The 20874-nt window shown below is 43.7% G+C and overlaps 1 protein-coding gene across 8 annotated transcripts in view; it reads right to left on the bottom strand.

Annotated features, from left to right (window-relative positions):
- Window positions 1–20874, bottom strand: part of TOPBP1 (DNA topoisomerase II binding protein 1) — a 107175-nt gene that overhangs the window by 46609 nt on the left and 39692 nt on the right. For 7 of the 8 annotated variants that reach the window (XM_077269042.1, XM_077269045.1, XM_077269041.1 and 4 more), the window contains 7 exons: window positions 20407–20570; window positions 18698–18939; window positions 18273–18592; window positions 17877–18049; window positions 13978–14189; window positions 11819–12117; window positions 11182–11355 (listed from right to left, as the gene is read on the bottom strand). In XM_077269042.1, the coding sequence (XP_077125157.1) occupies window positions 11182–11355; window positions 11819–12117; window positions 13978–14189; window positions 17877–18049; window positions 18273–18592; window positions 18698–18939; window positions 20407–20570 (1584 nt within the window). The remainder of the gene's footprint in view (window positions 1–11181; window positions 11356–11818; window positions 12118–13977; window positions 14190–17876; window positions 18050–18272; window positions 18593–18697; window positions 18940–20406; window positions 20571–20874) is intronic. The other variant, XM_077269043.1, reaches the window with a different exon arrangement.

Genomic DNA, 20874 nt, shown 5'->3' with positions numbered 1-20874 from the left:
CTTTAATGTGCTAACCGAGAGTCCCAAGTCCAGACCCTTCTGTAGAAATTCTAATATTGAGAATATAGGAACTTCCGAAGAGAGTTGTGCAGTATGGAATTCAAGAAATTTCTTCCAAATCCTAACATAAATTCTGGTAGTGGAAGGCTTTCTACTCCTCATGAGGGTATTTATTAGCCCCCTAGAGAACCCTCTAAGCTCTAGTAATTGCCTCTCAAATTCCAGACAGTCAAGTTCATTCCTTTCACTTGAGGATGTAGGAACGGCCCCTGAGATAGAAGGTCTTTGGTCTGAGGCAGAATCCAGGGGTCTGAAATTGACATCGCTCTGAGCCACGAAAACCATGGCCTCTTGGGCCAGAATGGGGCTATCAGCAGAACTCTTGCCCCTTCTTCCCTTATCTTTCTTATGACCACTGGCAGTAGATTCCATGGAGGGAATGCATAGGCTAGGTCGAATGCCCATGTTATATGGAGGGCATCGAATATGTCTGGATTGTCCTCTCTGCATAGAGAGGCAAACATCCTCACTTGACGGTTTGCTCGTGTGGAGAACAAGTCTATCTGGGGTACACCCCATTTGGCTGTTATTAACTTGAACACTTTCCTGTTGAGCATCCATTCCCCCTGATGCAGAGTGTGGCGGCTGAGGAAGTCTGCACGAAGATTGTCTATGCCTCTGATATGAACTGCCGACAAGGATAGTAGGTGACCTTCGGCTAGCTCCATGATGTCTGAAGCAACTCCCATAAGATTTTCTGACCGAGTACCTCCTTGACGGTTCAGATAGGCCACTGCGGTTGTGTTGTCGGAGAAGACCCTTGTGTGAGAGCCTCTCAGCTGAGGGAGAAAGTGGAGCAGGGAATAAAATATAGCCTTCAACTCTTTTACATTAGAGGAATTCTCAAGCTCTGCATAAGACCAGAGACCCTGGGCTACCTGATCCTGAAAGTGTGCTCCCCAGCCATCGGGACTAGCGTCCGTGGTAACGTTAGTGGATGAAGTGATAACCCATAAAACTCCCTTAGATAGATTGTCCCAATCTAACCACCATGCAAGGGAGTGTATTACATCTGACGTTAGAACAACTGTGTCATCCAGCTTTCCTTCCCTCCTAATGTCCTCTTGTAATACAAATTTCTGTAGCTGTCTAGTGTGGAATTGCGCCCATTGGACAGCGGGAAGACAGGAAGTCAGGGAACCTAATAAAGACATGGCATTCCTCAATGACATACTACGCTTACTGATGGCTATACTCACTTTATGTATTATGGTGGTCTTTTTCTCATCAGGAAGCCTACATATCTGGTCAACTGAGTCCAATAGGAGCCCCAGAAATTTCTGACATGTCACAGGCTGGAGCCTGGATTTTTCCCAGTTTATAATCCAGCCCAGTCTTTGCAAAGAAAATACTACTTCCCCCAACCTCCTCTCACACTGTAGGGAATCTCTACCTACAATCAACAGGTCATCTAGATACGGAATTACTAGTGTGTCCCTTACTCGTAGGAAGGACATTACCTCTGATAGTAATTTGGTAAAAACCCTTGGAGCCATGGATAAACCAAATGGCATAGCCCGGTATTGTAGGTGACAGACCTGCCCCTCTATAACCACTGCTACCCGGAGAAATTTTTGGTGTAACTGGTGTATGGGGAGATGGTAGTAAGCATCCTTAAGATCCAATACTACCATGTAGCAATTTGGAAACAAATTTTTAATAGCTGAACGAATAGATTCCATTTTAAATGTTCTGGGTTTTATAAAGGAATTTAATTTTCTCAAATTGATTATGGTTCTGAAAGAGCCGTCCGGCTTAGAAATTAGAAATAAGGGGGAGTAGAAGCCCTTCCCTATCTGGGATGGTGGTACTTCTATTAATACGTGTTTGGATATGAGGGATTTAATTTCCGTTTCAAGGGCCTCCTGCTGAGGCCTAGATTTTAAGGATGTAAGAAGGAAGGAATCCGGAGGTGTTTGGATGAAATCTAAAGCGAGGCCTGAAGAAACTAAATTGATGGCCCACGGATTGACCGTTATTTCCTTCCATTGCTCTGCAAAGTGTAGAAGTCTAGCTCCCACTGGCAGAACCGGGTCAACGGAATTTATCCGCTGGCTTAAAGGGACGTTTATTGAATAGATTTCCTTTTTGTTTGAATTCTTTATTATTATTCCATCGGTCTTTAAAGCCTCCCTTCTTGCCGAATGGTGGCTTCCTGAACGCCCTTCTGTAAGAAGGAATAAAGGGATTAGGGAACCCCTTCTTCCTTTCACCCGCCTTAGTGAGTATTTCGTCTAATACTGTTCCGAAGAGGTACTCACCCTGACAGGGTATGGCACACAATTTAGACCTGGACTGGGCATCTCCTTTCCAGTTTTTTAGCCATAAGGCTCTACGAGCCGTGTTAGTAAGACTGGCCGTTCTGGCCGCTAGACGGAGTGAGTCAATAGAGGCATCAGAAATAAATGCCGCAGCCCCCTTAATTAAAGGAATAGCGGAGCGCAATTTTTCCCTGGATACTCCGGTTTTAATGTTTTGGTCCAGCTGGTCAAGCCAAACTAGCATAGACCTGCTAGTAGAAGTGGCTGCAATTGCAGGTTTAAAGGCCGTTACACAGGCTTCCCATGACTTTTTAAGTATTGTGTCAGATTTCCTGTCCATAGGATCTGATAAGGAACCTGCATCTTCAACTGGCAGGGAAGAACGGCGGGAGGTGGATGCCACCGCCGCATCCACTTTAGGTACTTTGGACCAAGTGGTCAAGTCCTCATCATCAAAGGGGTACCGCCTTTTACACGAGACTGGCACAAACCCCTTTTGTCCTTTACTCCATTCCCGTTTAACCAGGTCCTTGATGGCCTGATTCACTGGAAACACATGGCCTTTTTTCTGTGAAAGACCAGCAAACATAGCGTCCTGAGGTGTCTGAGGTTCCTTAGACTCTGCTACCCCCATAGTACCTCTCACTGACTTAATCAGATTATTTACACTGTCTGTGGGGAAACAGACGTAATCCTCCTCATCCGAGGAGCCTGATTTCTGAGAAACGTCTGAGCTGACCTCCCCACTTTCTGCTGACGTGTCTGCTGCAGGTGAAGGCGCCTTCCTGGTTCTTTTCTCAACATTCACCGCCGGACTACCTCCCAAGGACTGAAGCTCTTCCCTGATCATGAGGCGAATCTCCTTCATCCTGACCGAACTCTCCTGCTGCAAGGTGTAATCTATGCAACTCTGACATAATTTTTTAATATAGGAGTCCGGCAGGGGCTCATTACACATCGCACACTGCTTGTGCCTAGATTTCTCCGTCCGCTTACCCTATAAGATAGAAGTAGGAGAACTACCATTAGCCCCCATAAAGCCAGCTACACATTTACCCAGGAGTAAGGTTAAATACCGTCTGCCGGGTTGTACGATCAGCTTTCGGTGCAGAGCGGCCTGACTTTTTCACAGATTTCTCAGCGGAGTCACTTCTTTTTGAGTGTCCACTGCCTTTCTCTTTGGCATCACCACTAGGCAGGATTAAATCCTCCAGTGGGCGCTCGATATCCTCCTGGGACGACATGTTGCGCAACCAGGAGAGCTCTAAACTGCCTTATATAGCACCGCCTGTGCTTCACAGCTGAGAAAGCACTCCCTTTTTTTTTTTTTTTTTCCTGTACCTGACCATAGAGGAGATTAGCGATTAGTCCAGGTGTGTGGCCCGCAGTCTCCTTCTCCAGCCGCAGATGCTTGTAGTAATTACCGGCAACCGCAATGGCGCCTATAGCCGAGCCCAGGCTGACCTCGCGACCTCGGAAGTTCCACTAAGCATTTCCGGGACGCCGATGCTACTGCGCATGCGCCGGCGTCCCTGCTACATGCTGGAAGACGCCGCACCTGCAGCCATGTCAGACATTCAGTATCTCCGCTCCGGAGCACCAGGAGGGGAACCAACCACCGGGGAGACGCCAGCACCCCCGCAGCTCCATATTTCTTAGGAGTATATCCTCTTACCTGCCCAGGACCCCGGGCCGGACGAGGTAGGTGCCGCTCCGCATCATTGGTGGCCCATACAACAGTGTCCCAGCAGGGAGACTGTTGACAGCATCAGCAGACGAGGGGTCCACAGGATCATCCCCCGTCTCTGTTCTACCCGCTCTGGAGCCCCTGCCGCTCAGCAGAGTCGTACAGGCGGCAGTCCAGGCGGGTTTTTCCTCTTCATACTCCATAGAGTCTTCTCTGTGGGTTCCCGTCTAGGAACAGGAAACCAACTGATGAGCGAGGGGGGGCCGCCCCTTTTATCTCTCTGTAGGTTTCCTGTTCCCAGGGGCGGATCCCCTCTCTCAGTGGGTGCTGTCGTGGCGAATAGAAAAAAGTGACTAGCTGCTCAGAAGTTGTGCGACCTTCCCCATTTGCTGCTTGTAGTATCTTCCTTTGTTCTAAAAATAAAGTTCAGTTGTGCACCATCTCTTGCTGAGAGAGGAGTGTGTATCTGTCTCTGTGTATCTGATACATTCTTTGCCTCCAAGCTAGCACTCAGCTTATATTTGATCAGGTACAAGCAATCATATAGATCTCACTTTAAGAGATCACCCTCACAGGAGGAGGATGTGAGTGAGGTTTCCTGGGTTTAGGCATAGAGAGAAAGAGAAAGAATATGCCAATGTGAGCTATGCTGGGAAGAGAGCTGCCCCCTCGTGGCAGAGCCTACTACAGAGCGGCTACTGTGGGACCAAGAGCCTGCAAGTGGAGATGGTGCCGGATAGGAGGGGTGGAACCAGGAAAAGTATGCATAGGACTCTAGCAAGCCAGAGGGAGGCGGTGCCGAGAAAAAAGCACACAGGTTTGGAAGATGGGGACGTTAGGATTGGATGAAAGCGGTGGGCGTGGCCACACTGTGTCGGCGCGCATGGTCTGGCCTCTGAAGAAGGCCTAGAATGCAGTAGACAAGAGACCGAGGGATTTTGCCGCCCATTCCCCAGGGATTGCTATTCTGGGAAAAGGGAATTTCCTATTATTACTGCCTGCATGGCTGGAAGTTAACGCATAATATATTTTTAAAGGAGCCATCTCGCTGCCTGATTGGAGAACACCTGTCCTGAATTACCCGAATCCTTCTTCGCAGACATGATCTAAAAGACTTATCAAGGACCTGGGTGCAGACCATCAGGCTGTCAATGGAAGGCTTGTGGCTGGTAATGTGTCCGTCTTCCCACCGTACACATCTGGCACTGGGGGGTGGGGCGAGAAGGGAGGTGTGGGTGATGGCGAAGACCAGTCCACCTGTCCCTCTGTGCAGATGCCGTGAACACTCTTGGTGTTAGGGGAATAGAGTTCTGAAGACTCCATCGGCACAGGTATACGCTTGCTCTTCAACATCATGCCAATCACTTTCGAGAAAACACATGGTGTCGTGCAAGTCATCTATGGTCCCGTCTCTGTTCTATGTTGAGCATGCTCCAAGATCCTTGTTGGACCATTCCCCTCTAATGTACTGGATCTAGGCAGATCCCATGGGTATTGGACTACCCCTTGAGTGGAAAACTAATCCCTTCGGGCTGAAACTAATTAATTGTGAGGACATTCGGTGGAAATTGGTTGAGTTTGAGATTAACAAATAAAGTTGTGTGGAATACCATGAAGGCTTTTCTGAAGAGCTGTACTTATTAGGGAAATTAAGATAGGTAAAAGATAATTCACGGAAAAGGGGTATAGAATTGGAAGCTATAATCAGGGAAATGTATATTCTAAACAAATGCCCTAAGAATTTGGCAGAGTGGAGAGTGCTCAAAAATTGCTATGGTCCTTCCATCTGGAGCAGGCGTACAAACACACGTATGTTTTTAAAGCACCAGTATTAAATGGAGGGAGACACAACAGGCTGTCCGCTAGCTACAGTAACTTGGCTAAAGCGCAAAGAGAAAACTCCTAAATGTATAGGTTAAAGGGAGGGGAAATGTTAAAACCCAAATGGAGGAAATATTATAAGTATTACATGGTTGTACTTATCTAGAGTCAATTATTCACAAGAGGAGCTATTGGACTATATGGGTCCAGTGGGTCTACCGGTTCTGTGGGACAAGGATAGGGATGGAGAGTTCAATTTCTTTAGAAGTAGTGCAGCAGGCGATGGGGAAGATGCCTAGTGACAAGGCCTCGAGGTCAGATGGCCTGCCCATAGAGGTCTATAAGCAGTTTGTGGATGTGTTGAGGCAAAAATACCAATTAACAATGCACTCCGGTCAGGAAACCTGACAAATTCTTTGGAAGTAACAATCGTAGTGATACCAAAAGAGGAGAAGGAGCAGTGGCGCTGCTATCATGAGGCAAGTTGAATACGTTGCTTCAGGCGGCGGAGCATCCTTAAAGACAGGGGGCGGCAGAGCGGCAGTCATAACACGTGGTGCCGACTCTCCCTGTAATCCCTGCTGACACTTGCTGACAGTGCAGTGTCCAGGGTTGGGCTGGGCTGGGTGGCAGGAATGCATATGCCCCCCGGGCCGGTGCCTAAGCAGCTGCACAGGGCCGCTGGAGGACTGGAAGTGATTATAATACATAGCGCACCTGTAGTGCGCGGTCGCATCATCCCGCCAGCCATCCCGACATGCAGGCTGCAGCAGTATGTGATGAGCAGGCTCCTGTGTGGCACTGACACTCTGAGGGAGACAGTGCAGCCAGCAGCAATCAAGATGATAGGCCGGTATGCTGACCTGTGTGTGCGCGCGGAGCTCCCAGGGAGAGAGAAGCCCCAGCTCCTCCTGCTCTTATCTGCTATCCTGGTAGAGAAGGAGAGACCGGGGGAGGTGCCAGGACAGTGCAGAGCTGTGAGCAGGAGAAACCGAAGAGCTGCGTGTGTGTGCGATAGCTGCGTGTGTGCGATAGCTGCGTGTGTGCGATAGCTGCGTGTGTGCGATAGCTGCGTGTGTGCGATAGCTGCGTGTGTGCGAGATGCATGTGTGAGATGCATGTGTGTGAGCTGCGTGTGTGTGAACTGCATGTGTGTGTGATGCGTTTGTTTGAACTGTGTGTGTGTGAGCTGCGTGTGTGAACTGCGTGTGTATCACAGTGGGGCTGTGTGAGTCATTATACAGTGGGGCTGTGCGTATGTGTGTGTCATACAGTGGGGCTGTGTGTGTGTCATACAGCGGGGCTGTGTGTGTGTCATACAGTGGGGCTGTGTGATCATACAGTGGGGCTGTGCGTGTGTGTGTCATACAGTGGGGCTGTGCGTGTGTGTGTCATACAGTGGGGCTGTGCGTGTGTGTGTCATTATACAGTGGGGCTGTGTGTCATACAGTGGGGCTGTGTCTGTGTGTGTCATTATACAGTGGGGCTGTGTGTGTCATTATACAGTGGGGCTGTGTGTGTGTGTCATTATACAGTGGGGCTGTGTGTCATACAGTGGGGCGGTGTCTGTGTGTGTGTCATTATACAGTGGGGCTGTGTGTGTAATTATACAGTGGGGCTGTGTGTGTGTCATTATACAGTGGGGCTGTGTGCGTGTGTCATTATACAGTGAGGCTGTGTGTGTCATTATACAGTGGGGCTGTGCGTGTGTCATTATACACACAAATTTGAAGGTAGCCCGAGTACATACCCTAACCGGACACTGGTCCATAAAATTTGGTAGACATGTTAAAGACTGTTTGGGATGACAGACTGCTCAAACTACACCCCTATCAGGAATAACTTCAATCTAAAGGCATTGCAGAGATTGGAGGGATTTGGAGAATGGAAGTATTGAAGACTGACATATGTGCATCAGCTATACTCTGATAACATCTCAAGTTGTTCAAACAGCTGAAACGGGAGTTTAATTTGCGTAAATCAGATTTAAATACTTGAGAGAACGACACGCAATACGGGCTCAGGAAGCCAACTCTGATCTTTCTGTATCCTTTAACGGGCTGTTAGACTTTGTAGTACAGGAAAAATCAACAAAGGGAATAATTTCTCTGGTGTACAACTCATTGTTTCTGAAGATTTTTGGTGACCAATGGCTCAGGTTTGGAGTAAGTGGGGGGAGTAAGTGGGTAGCATTTCTACAGAGGAATGGGAAGAGGTGCTGTAATCTCCGGTGTTGTTTTCAATAAACACGATGCAAAGAAGGTCTCAACTCTTTCTAGTTTATAGGACCCCCAAGCTATTGTATAGAATGGGCCTAAAGACGTATGACGGGTCTGCGCTGCAGGGAATGTGGACCTGATGCACATGCTCGACACTTGTGAAGCTTTGAGGAAGGCTAGGGGTTGGTAAACTAATAGTAGAAGTGTTTAATATTCTAACCAATCTTATTGCAAAAACCTGTATGTTAGGATTAATGGGGAAGGATCTCCCCAGATTCAATTAGTTATTGCTAAAATTCTTTACCAGACTAGAAAATCAATAGCAACACACACTGGCTGGCAACCAGACCTCCCCATGTAGAAGTGGTCCAAGCTCTCAACTCTACTATTTTAATGGAAAAAAAGGTTTACTGTATGTCAAGAGGGGGTGGTTGGTAAATTTGGTTAAGTATGGGCAAACTGGATTAGGTGGCAGTTGTGGTTTCAGAGGAGCTGGCTAGAAAGGTCTTATTTACCGTAATTTTCTAATCTTGTAAAATATGATTGTCAACTGTCTGGGTAGTAGGATGATATACTTGTCTAATAGTAACAACTATTTCAGCATAGGTATGGTCTTATTGTAATGCACAATGTGGGAGAGAGTTTATATAGGTACTATTCTTGTACTTGTACTGTTTGATGACATAAAATAATTCTGTTCTAAACTGTTATTTGGTGTTAAATAAAAGTTTATCAATTTACTAGAAAAAAAAAAAAAAAAAAGTTGGTAGGAGGTTCAAGAAAACAGCCGCCTATGCTACATGGGACTCTAGCTGCCTTACATCTTTGCTCGTTGGTATACGACATGCTCTGGGGGCGTGAAGGCGGGAGTAAAGGCAGGGACCAACCGCCATAGTGGTGCTAGAGCCTGAAATGTACCGTAGGTTTCATAGTACCGAAGGCTGGAATGGCATGGAGAACGTGTGACTGATTCAACAGTGTTCCCTCTATCTGAAGTGGGTTACAGAGCGGCCTTTTCGCTCCAATTCCCAGCCTAGAAGAAAAAAGGGGTTAGAAGTCTCCAGAAGAGGAGCAGACTTCTAGTTTAAACCTCCTGGTGGCAGCAGCCAACACCTACAGACTTTAAGGCTCAACAATGCGCAGAAAAAAAAAAAATAGAATGTTAAACTGCTTTAGTGATTATAAACACTATACTTCGCAAATACAGGTACTTGGAGAATAAACTGGCCAATTAGTTTGTGACCACCAACCAAGGACAAGACGTATCTTTCTTTGAAGTGACCCTACCCTTTTGTTATCAGACATACTTCTCTCGGGTCAAAGCCTACAAATTAAAATTGAATGTAGGATCCAGCACTAATTAAAAACAGCCCTAGAGAAAAAAAAAAAAAAAAAAAAAAAAAAAAAAATAATATATATATATATATTAGAAAAAATTGGAACAGCACAAATCCTTTACTTATCTTCGGGTGCAAGGCCCAGGCAACCCGTCCCTTGGTTGCTTTCAGTCCATATAAGTCACAAAAATAGGCAGCACTCCATATTCTCAAGATAATCTGCAGGTCTTTATTGAGCCCACATCTCGTGCAACGTTTCAGCTCTCAACTGAGCCTTTCTCAGTTGAGAGCTGAAACGTTGCACGAGATGTGGGCTCAATAAAGACCTGCAGATTATCTTGAGAATATGGAGTGCTGCCTATTTTTGTTATATATATATATATATATATACACATATACACACATACATACATACACACATACAGGCATACACACATACAGGCATACACACAGTACTGGTCAAAAAGGTTTGGACACACCTGTTCATGCAAAGGCTTTCCTTGCTCTTACTGGAATGCATGCATTGTAGAATCAGACTGAAGGCAACAAAACCACAAAAGAAAGACATATGGAAACAAGGCTTAAAGAAACACATGTGAAAATATGTGCTAAACTTTTGATTCCTCAAAGAACCCCCAAGTCTGTTTACACACCCTTCACATTCTCTCAAGCAGCTTCATCGGGTATTTACCTAGAACAGCTTTCCAACTGTCCTTAAGGAGTTCCCAGAGGTGCTGAGCATTTCTTGGCTTCTTTTAGTCTTTTACCTTTAAACTGTGGCACAACTCATCCAAAGAAAAAAGAAATGGTTTGAATCTGGGCGATTCTGAAGGCAGTGTCATCTGCAAAGAACTCCCTCAACATCACACCTTCCTCTCCAAGCTTCATGCACGGCACCACCCATGTAGAAAAAACACATTTGATCATCTTTTCTGTCTCTCACAAAGACATTGTTGCATTGCTGGAAAGAAGCCACTACTGACGACTACAATAACAAAGGCCCATTTCTCAGTCTCCCCTGGACAGATCATGTCAAGATTTGACTGCTACTTTATGCCTGTGCTTGATTTACGAGGGCTGTTATCACAGGTGCTGTCAATTTGTGGTTTCTGAGGCTAGCAACTCTCATGAGCTTATCCACTGCAGCAGAGTCAAATCTTTGTACTCCTTTCCTGAGGCAGGCCTCACAAGATCCAGTTTCATCCTAATGTTTGATAGTTTTCATGATTATGCTTGAGGATACCTTCAAGGAAATGGAACTTTTCCAGTGACAGACCATCAAGTCTTAAAGTGATGATGAACAGTCGTTTCTCTTTACTTACTAGATTGTTTCATGCTATATTCTGGCTTAGCACTGTATAGAGCTGTGTACCAACAGTGCTACTGAAACACACCCGAGGGTCGCAACAAGGTTGTGAGGGCAGGAGACTCCACGAATTAACTCTTTACAAGGCACAGCTTTTCATTTGAAGCTATTCCAGGCAACGATCTCATGAAGCTGCTTAAGAGAATGTCAAGGGTGTGTACGGTCATCACCAGAGGGGGAATACTTTGGGGAAACAGACTTTCAGCTTTGTTTCACACGTGTTTCTTTACTCTGTTTCACTAAGTGTTCCTTCGTGGTTTTGCCGACTCCAGTTTGAATCTACAATGTGCACATTCCAATTAGAACAAGAAAACCATGACATGAACAGATGTGACCAAACTTTTGACTGGTAATATGCACACTTTTTTTCTGGTATGGCTAATAATGTAGGCAACAGGTGGAAGCACGGCACATAAATCATACCACTTACATCTTTTTTCTCTGTAGTCTTTAGCTGAGGGCTAGCAGTATTGGCAACAGTTTGACGATTACTGTTTGCAAGGGCCAGCTGCATATTTCTGCCAATGACTTCAGATAAAGGAGTACTCTGGGTCCTATTCTTTTGGTTGGCTCCACCTGGTGTTTCCAATGCAGCAAGGGCATCCTGTAGGGATTTTATAAAGATCATTATCCAAAATAAATGTTTAAAGCCAGAACATATGTGCTGTGCACTATGTAATACTGTGTTTTACTATTAAAAGTATCTAAAATGATTATATACTCAAAAAATATAAATAAGCCGAATATCATATTGATTGCCATTATACTCAGCCTTAAAATAAACCGAGCAGACAAAGGATTAGTACAAAGTCTCTGATGTCAAATTAAGGTTATTTTCATATCTTCTTTTTGCTTTAATATATACGGTAGATATTCTGCAGCATACTGTATGTCACGAGAATATAAAATAGGGAGTGAGAAAAGACTTTTTTTTTTTTTTTTTACTAGCTCTGTTCTCAAAACCATCAGAAAGTTAATTATTTAGACACCAGTTCTCAAAATTCATCAGCGGACTTTCACTGGTTATAAGTAACGTACATTCCAAAAAATTACTAAGTAAACAGTACCTTAACATCGAATGAAGGTTTGAAAAGTTTGTCTTTGCATAAAAATTTGGATGGTGTATCAAGATGCAAAGAGGGTTCCCTCGCAGGGCGCTGACTTTCCACACCAGGGGTTGGAACATTTCTGTTGTGTCTGGACAACACAGACTGAAACGCCTTGCTCTGAAAGCGATTCATATCTAATGGGGTAACTGCAGATTTTTTCAAGGCTTCTGGACAATTCACTTGGCGATCTGGTGTATCTAAAGCAGGTCTGACTATTGTATGTCGAAAGGACTGACTTACAAAACTTTCTTCTTTATCTATAATAAAAGAAAAACATACACAAAAATGCACAGAAAGGTTTATTCACAGAATCTCATTAGTAAATAGATATTTACTGTTAACATATAGATTAGCCAAACAAAATGTATTTGTACCTTTTTCCATCTCTAACTGCCACTTGGTGAATCCGACTTCCCATGGCAGAATGGGTGGTCATATTTCAATCTGCTAAAACTACATTTCCCAGCAGTACCTGCTCCTCATCAGTGCTGCAGGTCCCACCACCTCTCCTGTCTGGTCCTGACCAGCACCACCTCTCTAATTTATTATCAAGCCAATAAGATTATAGATTGCACCTTATGCTTCTAAGCACTATCTGCTCCTGTAAGGTACCATGCCTGGCCAATTTTATATTCTGCAATCTACATCAAAATAGCTGCTCCTGTGGTTATGTATTGTTACCTAGTTATAACAGAGCTCAACTCTCCTGCACTCCTCCACAATGGCAGTGCAAAATTGTGTTTGTTGCCTGCTGCGACAGATCAGTTTTGTTTAACTGCAAATGTTGCTCTATTGATGAATAGAACAGAAGAAAATTCTCTGTTATATGCATGAATGGAGCACTATTTTCAGTTCGACATTACTGGTCTCTCAACAGAATGCAACAAACAGATCATCTAATCTCAGCCCCTCTATGCAGAGACCCATCCTCTCCACCCTTCTATTCAGAGCCCCATCATGCAGTATTTCTATCCTCAACACCCTGTATACAGCATCTTAAAAAAAAAAAATCAAAAGTGAGTTATGATCCCAAATTTTAGCTCTAGAAAAGGCTTCTACACTTTTTGGTGGATACCTTCAACTGATTAATCTATCACCAAGTTCTGACCGTTTGATAAATGTCACATTTTATTACTTATCCATCGAAGACATAAAAACTGTCTATACTGCCAAGATTAATTTACATGACCTGGCTGACAACTCTCTTTTTCACTACGACAGTGAATTGTTATTGTTTGTCGATATCCTTCTGGCAAAATGCCATCACAAATAAATATTTCCATGTCCGACAAATCTATATCATCAACGCCTACGTTATGGGAAAAAGACATGTTCATTTTTTTTTTTTTTTAAATAGCATAATATAAACTCAAATTCCATACAAAAGCCTGATCAAACTATACAAACAATCTACATACCTAACAAATAGTTTCACCAGTACACATGTTGCTGTGTACTGTGAGCAGCCTGCATGGTCTAAACTCGCTACCATTGTCTACAGACTCGCCTCACATCGATCACATCTGGGACATCGCTGATCAGCAATTGCAAAGAGAGCTGCCAGCAGTGGATCTTGAGAATTTGTGTGCCCAAGTGCATTCAGCGTGGCAGAACATTCTTCAGACAACCATTAAGTCCCTCAAAATCAATGTTTTGAGAATTTTGTTTCCAACTTGTTGTATTTTTATTATATCATTAATATGTCTGTCTACTATCCTGTGATTTCCATAACACCACAACTTTTTTGTGTTGCAATTTTAATGTTGAGTATTGCATGTCAGGATTCTGAAACAAGCAGTCCTGTGCTTCCAAGAGGGAAGACCAAAAACAGAGCCCTTCCTCCCAACATATTGAAATCACTAGTGCATAAAGTACACTTGTATTACAAATTACTGTGCTTCTAATCTAAGGTATAGCTCAACAGTAATGGTCACTAAAGAGTCCAGGACAAAATGGCCCCCTTGAACAGCCAGGACCTGACTTTTCTACATGTTAATTGTTTGACAGTCATACTCCCGCACTATCACTGCCACTATATCTCGCCAATGACTCTTACCACGCTTTCATGGTATGTTGCTAAATGTTAGGTTTTCAAAGAAACAAGTATAAGATCTTACCATCATCACAGGCATTCTCCACAAGAAAACGTTTTTCATCAGCTTTTTTGCCAGTTCTAGCACACTGCAGAAGCCATGCCATAGTTACTGCAGGCAGACTCCACTTCTTAGCTGCCTCATATTTAGAGCCTTCTGGTTCTCGGAGAACAAGGTGAGTACTGGCAAACATGCCTTTCTTGGGGTTCGCCCTTCTTACAAAAAACTCTTGCACTCTGTAAAATTCAAAGTTCCAAACAATACTTCAACATAAACTGCAGTAAAATGTGACTATTCAGCTTATAGTCCTGGGGAATAAGATTGGAAATGGTGACTTGTTTCTTAATTTATATCAGCTGCTTGTAAAATATTGGCTGGGGCTGGAAAACCTCTTTCATATTGTAATTAACACTTGACTAGATACACCTGACCTGCTCTACAATTAGATCTTAACAGGATTGCACTTTTTTTTTTTTTTATTTCAGCCTTAACCCCTTCAAGTCGCGGCCCTTCTTCGTTTTTGCGTTTTCGTTTTTCACTCCCCTCCTTCCCAGAGCAATAACTTCTTTATTTTTCCGTCAATATGGCCATGTGAGGGCTTATTTTTTGCGGGACGAGTTGTACTTTTGAACTACACCATTGGTTTTACCATGTCTTTTACTAGAAAACGGGAAAAAAATTCCAAGTGCGGTGAAATTGCAAAAAAAGTGCAATCCCACACTTGTTTTTTGTTTGGCTTTTTTGCTAGGTTCACTAAATGCTAAAACTGACCTGCCATTTTGATTCTCTAGGTCATTACGAGTTCATAGACACCTAATATGTTTAGGTTATTTTTTATCCAAGTGGTGAAAAAAAATTCAAAACTTTGCTTAAAAAAAAAAAAAAAAAGTGCCATTTTCCGATACCCAAAGCGTCTCCATTTTTCGTGATCTGGGGTCGGGTGAGGGCTTATTTTTCACGTGCCGAGCTGAAGTTTTTAATAATATCACTTTTGTGCAGATACGTTCTTTTGATCGCCCGTTATTGCATTTTAATGCAATGTCGCGGCGACAAAAAAACCGAAATTCTGGCGTTTTGAATTTTTTTCTCGCTACGCTGTTTAGCGATCAGGTTAATGCTTTTTTTTTATTGATAGATCAGGCGATTCTGAACGCGGCGATACCAAATACATGTAGGTTTGATTTTTTTTATTGATTTAGGATGGGGCGAAAGGGGGGTGATTTAAACTTTTATGTTTTTTACAGTTTTTTTCATATTTTTAAAAACATTTTTTTTTTCCCTGTGCGATGCTTCAATAGCCTCCATGGGAGGCTAGAAGCTGGCACAACTCGATCGGCTCAGCTACATAGCAGCGATCATCAGATCGCTGCTATGTAGCTGAAATGCAGGTGTGCTGTGAGCGCCGACCACAGGGGGGCGCTCATAGCAGGCCGGCATCAGTAACCATAGAGGTCTCAAGGACCTCTATGATTACTGTCCTGACACATCGCCGACCCCCGATCATGTGACAGGGGTCGGCGATGATGTCATTTCCGGCCGCCCGGCCGGAAGCTTTAGTTAAATGCCGCTGTCTGCGTTTGACAGCGGCATTTAACAGGTTAATAGCGGCGGGTGAATAGCGATTTCACCCGCCGCTATTGCACGCACATGTCAGCTGTACAAAACAGCTGACATGTCGCGACTTTGATGTGCGCTCAGCGCCGGAGCCCACATCAAAGGGGGATTCACGGCATGCGCAGTACATGTACGGCGCATGTCGTGAAAGGGTTAAAAGGGGATGACCAGATAGGGGTAAACGTGATGATCACCAATTCTCCCACAGCTTAGGCCTCTTTCACACTTCCGTTTTTTTCTCATAGACTTGCATTAGCAACGGATTGTAACGGATGGCCACACGTTTCATCCGTCGTGCACTGGATCCGTCGTAAAATAACGGTCCGTCGAGCGGAGACAACGCACTGAGGAACGTTTTTTCTGTACGTCGGAAAATCGCTCAGCGACTGATCCTGCGCTGTCCGTCGTTGGCTATAATGGAAGCCTATGGACGCAGGATCCGTCGCTGACTGTCAAAAGCAGCAATCCAGCGACAGATGCAGTCTTTTGAAACTGAGCATGCGAAGAAGAATTTCCAGTCAGGGAAATTCTCTCTCTCTCTTTTTACTATTGATGCTGCCTATGCAGCATCAATAGTAAAAAGATATAATGTTAAAAATAATTAAAAAAAAAAATAGAAAATCGTGATATTCCTACCTTCCGGGGTCCTCTGTAGCCTTCCCGATGCTGCCGGCAGCTCCCGTTCCCAGTAATGCCTTGCAAAATTACCCGATGACATAGCGGTCTCGTGAGACCGATACATCATCACGGATCATTGCTCGCAAGGCATTACTGGGAACGGGAGCTGCCGGCAGCATCGGGAAGGCTGCGGGGGAGGCCGGAAGGTAAGAATATCATGATTTTTTATTATTATTTTTAACCTGGGTTGTGTTGTGTATGCGTTTTCGCAGCGGAAAAACACGGCGAAGACGCACACACAACGTGTGCACATAGCCTCGACGGATCCCTCAAAAAAACAGATCCAGTGCACCCGTTTTTTTACAATCTGCACAGGATCCGTCTTTTCAACATTTTGACGGATTGTGACGGATTGTAAAAAACGGAAGTGTGAAAGAGGCCTTAGACCAGCAACGATCAGCAGATTGAGGAACTTTTTTTTTTCCCTCTGATCGGGAACTTTCATACCAATTAAAAAATTGCTTGGCAGATAAAATGCCTGACTGAAGCTCCCATTCATTCTGGAGCTGCCAGAAAAAGCCAAGCTCAGCACTCAGGAAACCGTTAAGGGGTGAATGAAGCATCAGTCAAGCATGCACACTGCCACTCCATTCTAATGAGGATAAAAGTTTCCCTTTCTGCTAATTGATGTGGGTCTCAGAAGTAGGACCCCCACCAATCAACAAGTTATCGCTTAGGCTAGGTTCACATTTGGGGTTGAGTCCGCAGCGTTTCGTACGCAACCGCAAACCCAATGGACGTGGCTCATGGGATTTCTGTATATAGACCCTTGTGCAAACGCAAGCGAACGCATGTCCTTGTGTTCCTATAGACTGTAATGCTTTTTTTGACGCACTCCTTCCGCAAGCATCCGCATGTGTATGGCGGCGGAAATTTGATGCCAAAAAAAATCCTAACATGATGCGTCAGCTGCACCCAGCCGCACACCGGGAAAATACGCATGCGGATGTATATGTCAGAAACGCTGAGAACACAACCGCAAATGTGAAACAAGCCTTATCTTGTAGATATGCGATACCTAACTGGACAACCCATTTTGAAAATTGAAAATTTAAGGTTATGTTCACACGCTACATTTCTGCTGTGTTCTTTAAATGCAAAATTAAAAGCTGCTTTTTACAGCAACAAAGAAAGCTATGAGATTTCAGAAGTCTCAAGTACACACTTTTTTTCCCCTCACAATTACAAAACTGCAGCGTTCGTGAAATCAGCAGCATGTCAATTCTTTCAGTGTTTCTGCAGCGTTTCTTCACCCATAGAAAGTAATGGAAAATTGCAATAAGCAACTAAATGTTTTTGTTGAATGAAAGCCAGGATCTGACTAAACTTTATTAAATATGTACTGTGTGATTTGTCGACAGTACAAGTAATATGCACCATAAAACGTGGCAAAAAAAAATGCTGTGAAAACTAAAAAAAAAAATCAGACATTTGAACGCAGCATTTTTACTGCCAAGAGAGAAAATTTGGGCTACTGAGAAAAACACTGCAAAAACGCCACGTGTGAATGATAATACTCATTTGGAAAGCTGTATAGAAATTTAACACTTAACAAGGCAATTTGCTGGAGTAATGATATCAAGAAAATAAAGCTTCTACAAGTCAGAAGAAAGAAAATAAAGCAAACATACTTAGCGCCAAGAAGGCCTGCAAGGTAAACCAATGAATCCCTTTCTGCTCCCAGAAACTGGCTCACAGAAAGGACACAGTCTTCTAGCGGCGTACTGCCTTCCACATGCACCACTGGTGTGAAGAGAGCATTAGAATGAGGGTCCAGGAGCTTTTCCTGTTCAATACACATTCCCTAAAGAAAGGAAAAAAAACACTAAGAAAGACATGGCCGTAAATCACAAGTCAAGGTTTTATATTGGATTCACAGTTAAAACAGGATTAGACATTTATGCTCCTTATTTTAAAGTGAGGTTTAGGGTGTTCAGTTACGGACTTGAAGATTTCTATTCAAAAAGAAGTTCTGCAGCTGCCCAAATGTATTCTAAAGCATAATGTATTCTTTATTATACACTTACCAGCCAGGCGTTAGTGACTACTTCTTCGACTGTAGCCTCCACCTCACAGCCCAGTAACGGCACCACAGCATAATCTGCAATAATCCTCTTCTGAGCGGACAACACTTTACCAGCATTCTTCTTTATGATGTCTGTTATGCAAACTTCATCCTCATCAACAAATCCTAACACCAAAAATCTTTTCTTACTGAATAATCCACCTTCAATGATCGTCGAAGTTTCCCCAAAACCATTTTGGCTGCTGTAAGATGGCATGTCGCCCTGTACACTTAATTGGGATAAGGTATGTTGGTTTGAAGTCTCAGTGCTCTTAGGATCTGCTGAAAAAAAAAACAAAACCACAAGTAATATTATTATTACATTTATGTCAAGTGAAAGTTTCCTTTTGTTGTAAAATGTAAAACGACCCTCCTAGGAAATCTTACTTAGGGTAGAATCGTGTTCTGCGTATTGAGACAGCAGGTCTTCATCAGCCTCATGATTACGGGTATGGTCTGTTTTTAGCGGGACACTACCACTGGTCTTTCGAATAGAAGAATTGTGAACGGGTGGGGCTGGTGACTGGAAATCGGCAGGCTTATAAGAGGAGTGAAAGTAAGTGTCCTCAGGTTGTAGGCACCCCTTTGTAAAGCTGTCCAATAACCACATTACAGTAACAACATAAGGCCTACAAGGAAAATATAACAAAACATAACGAGAAATAATATAACTACTACTGTAATAAATCATGTAAACTTTCGCTAAATAGTCTTAAAACGTGCCAGATTTGTTAAATGGCTTGAACTACTATGGTAAATTTGATGCATTTTAAGATTTTCTTTTCTAAGTTTGCACTATGTAAGTTCTAGACAGTACTGATAAATATGCCCCAATGTATCCTTTAGTAATAAGCACTCCTTTAATTTGCTTACCCTCTTTCACGCACTTGAGCAAATTTAAAGTACAGTTCTGGGCCATTTAGCTTTATATTTAGGTTTTAATGCATTATGCCCTACTTCATACATCACACAGGAATTTAATCTGTCTCTTCAAGAACCACACCAGCCTTTGTTTTGCCAAATCTTTTTTTCTTTTCGAAGCAGTCCAAAGAGGATTGTCAATCATAGAACCAGTTTTATAATGAAGTCCCCTAGTGTTTATGGTACTTTTGATAGCTACACTTGTTAAAAATAATACTGAAAACCAGGGCAAAAAAAATAGTGTAAAAGTCTAAAAATAGTTTGTCCTGGCAAAAAAGTAGAGCTTGGATCTGTAAAAAAATAAACTAAATTGACACTCCGCTCCAGCCGCTCCTTAGGTCTGCGCTGATACAGGAAGAGGAGACGCCATCTTTCCACCAGCAGCAAGGCCACAGCACTCAGAAGGCTCGGGCAGTGCATAATCACAAAAATAACCGATGATGTGCTGCTCAAATCACCCGGCTGCTGCTGTCAATCACAGGCTGCATCAGTCCTGCTGCTAGTGGAATGGCGACATCACCTCTTCCACAGAGAGGCTGGCGTTGGATCCAAGTGGGTGCCAGTAAGAGAATATCATTTAGTTTCTTATTTTTTACAGATCCACACACCCTGGAAACTTTTCTTTTTGCTCAGACAACTCATTTATAGGGAATCTGTCAGCAGGTTTTTGCTACCTCATCTGAGAGCACTCCCTTGTCAAAGCTCAAGCGAAACGCGCGTCGGGCAGGTGCAGGGTTCCACTACTCGTTAGTATACCGTTATCTGCGCCTGCGCACTGCAGTACTTTGCTCTGCCCTCAACAGGGCAGATAAAGTATGACTGTGCAGGAGCCGCGGCAGGAAGCAAAGAAGAGGACGTCATCGTATGAAGATGGGAGGCGCTGGACCCGGACTGCGACGCCCATCGGATCGGACAACACCGGGACCGCCTCTGGGTGAGTATAATCTAACCTCTTTTCTCATCTTTCAGGCTACATCGGGGGCTTATCTACAGCATTACAGAATGCTGTAGATAAGCCCCTGATGCCAGTGGCCTAAGCTTATATGCGAATTTTGACAGATTCCCTTCAACACAGGCACCACTTCTGTATTTTTCGCTGGGTTTTGGCTTACAAATACTGAACGTCTGAACGTGGCCACAGAGTAGCAAGAGCCTTGAGATCACTCAATCCTGACCTGTGATCAGTCCTGTTTAAAAATTGCTTTAGTTCCTCATCATTTTCTCCAACGATTACATGGGTAAGGTCACCAGTGAGCTGATTGAACCGTACTCCTCCTCCACAGTTAATGAGCCTCCTCAGCTTATCTAGTTTTCTTCCTCCAAACCCACACACATATATCTATGAGTGAACATATAATTGTTAAAACAAAAAGCAAACCAAAACATGCAAAAACAGTGACAGCAGAGGAACAACTTGACTGAAAATTGTGCAGTGCAAAAAGAGATCTAACACAATGATGGAATTTTGCAAGGGTTGAATAGTTGTAAAAAAGTACTGTACATAATATAAGAAGTTTTATTAGCTAAGTAACCACTTTAAGCAACTACTCTCTCCAACTCCTTACCACAAAAGCCTGTTTTCACCTTCCTGACCAGGCCAAGTTTTTCAAAATCTGACTAGTGCCACTTTATGTGGCAATAAC

Source organism: Ranitomeya variabilis, chromosome 6 (genome assembly GCF_051348905.1).
Source record: "Ranitomeya variabilis isolate aRanVar5 chromosome 6, aRanVar5.hap1, whole genome shotgun sequence".
Lineage (NCBI taxonomy): Eukaryota > Metazoa > Chordata > Amphibia > Anura > Dendrobatidae > Ranitomeya > Ranitomeya variabilis.
Note: the sequence above shows the minus strand (reverse complement) of the source record. Positions and strands in the feature narration are given on the sequence as shown.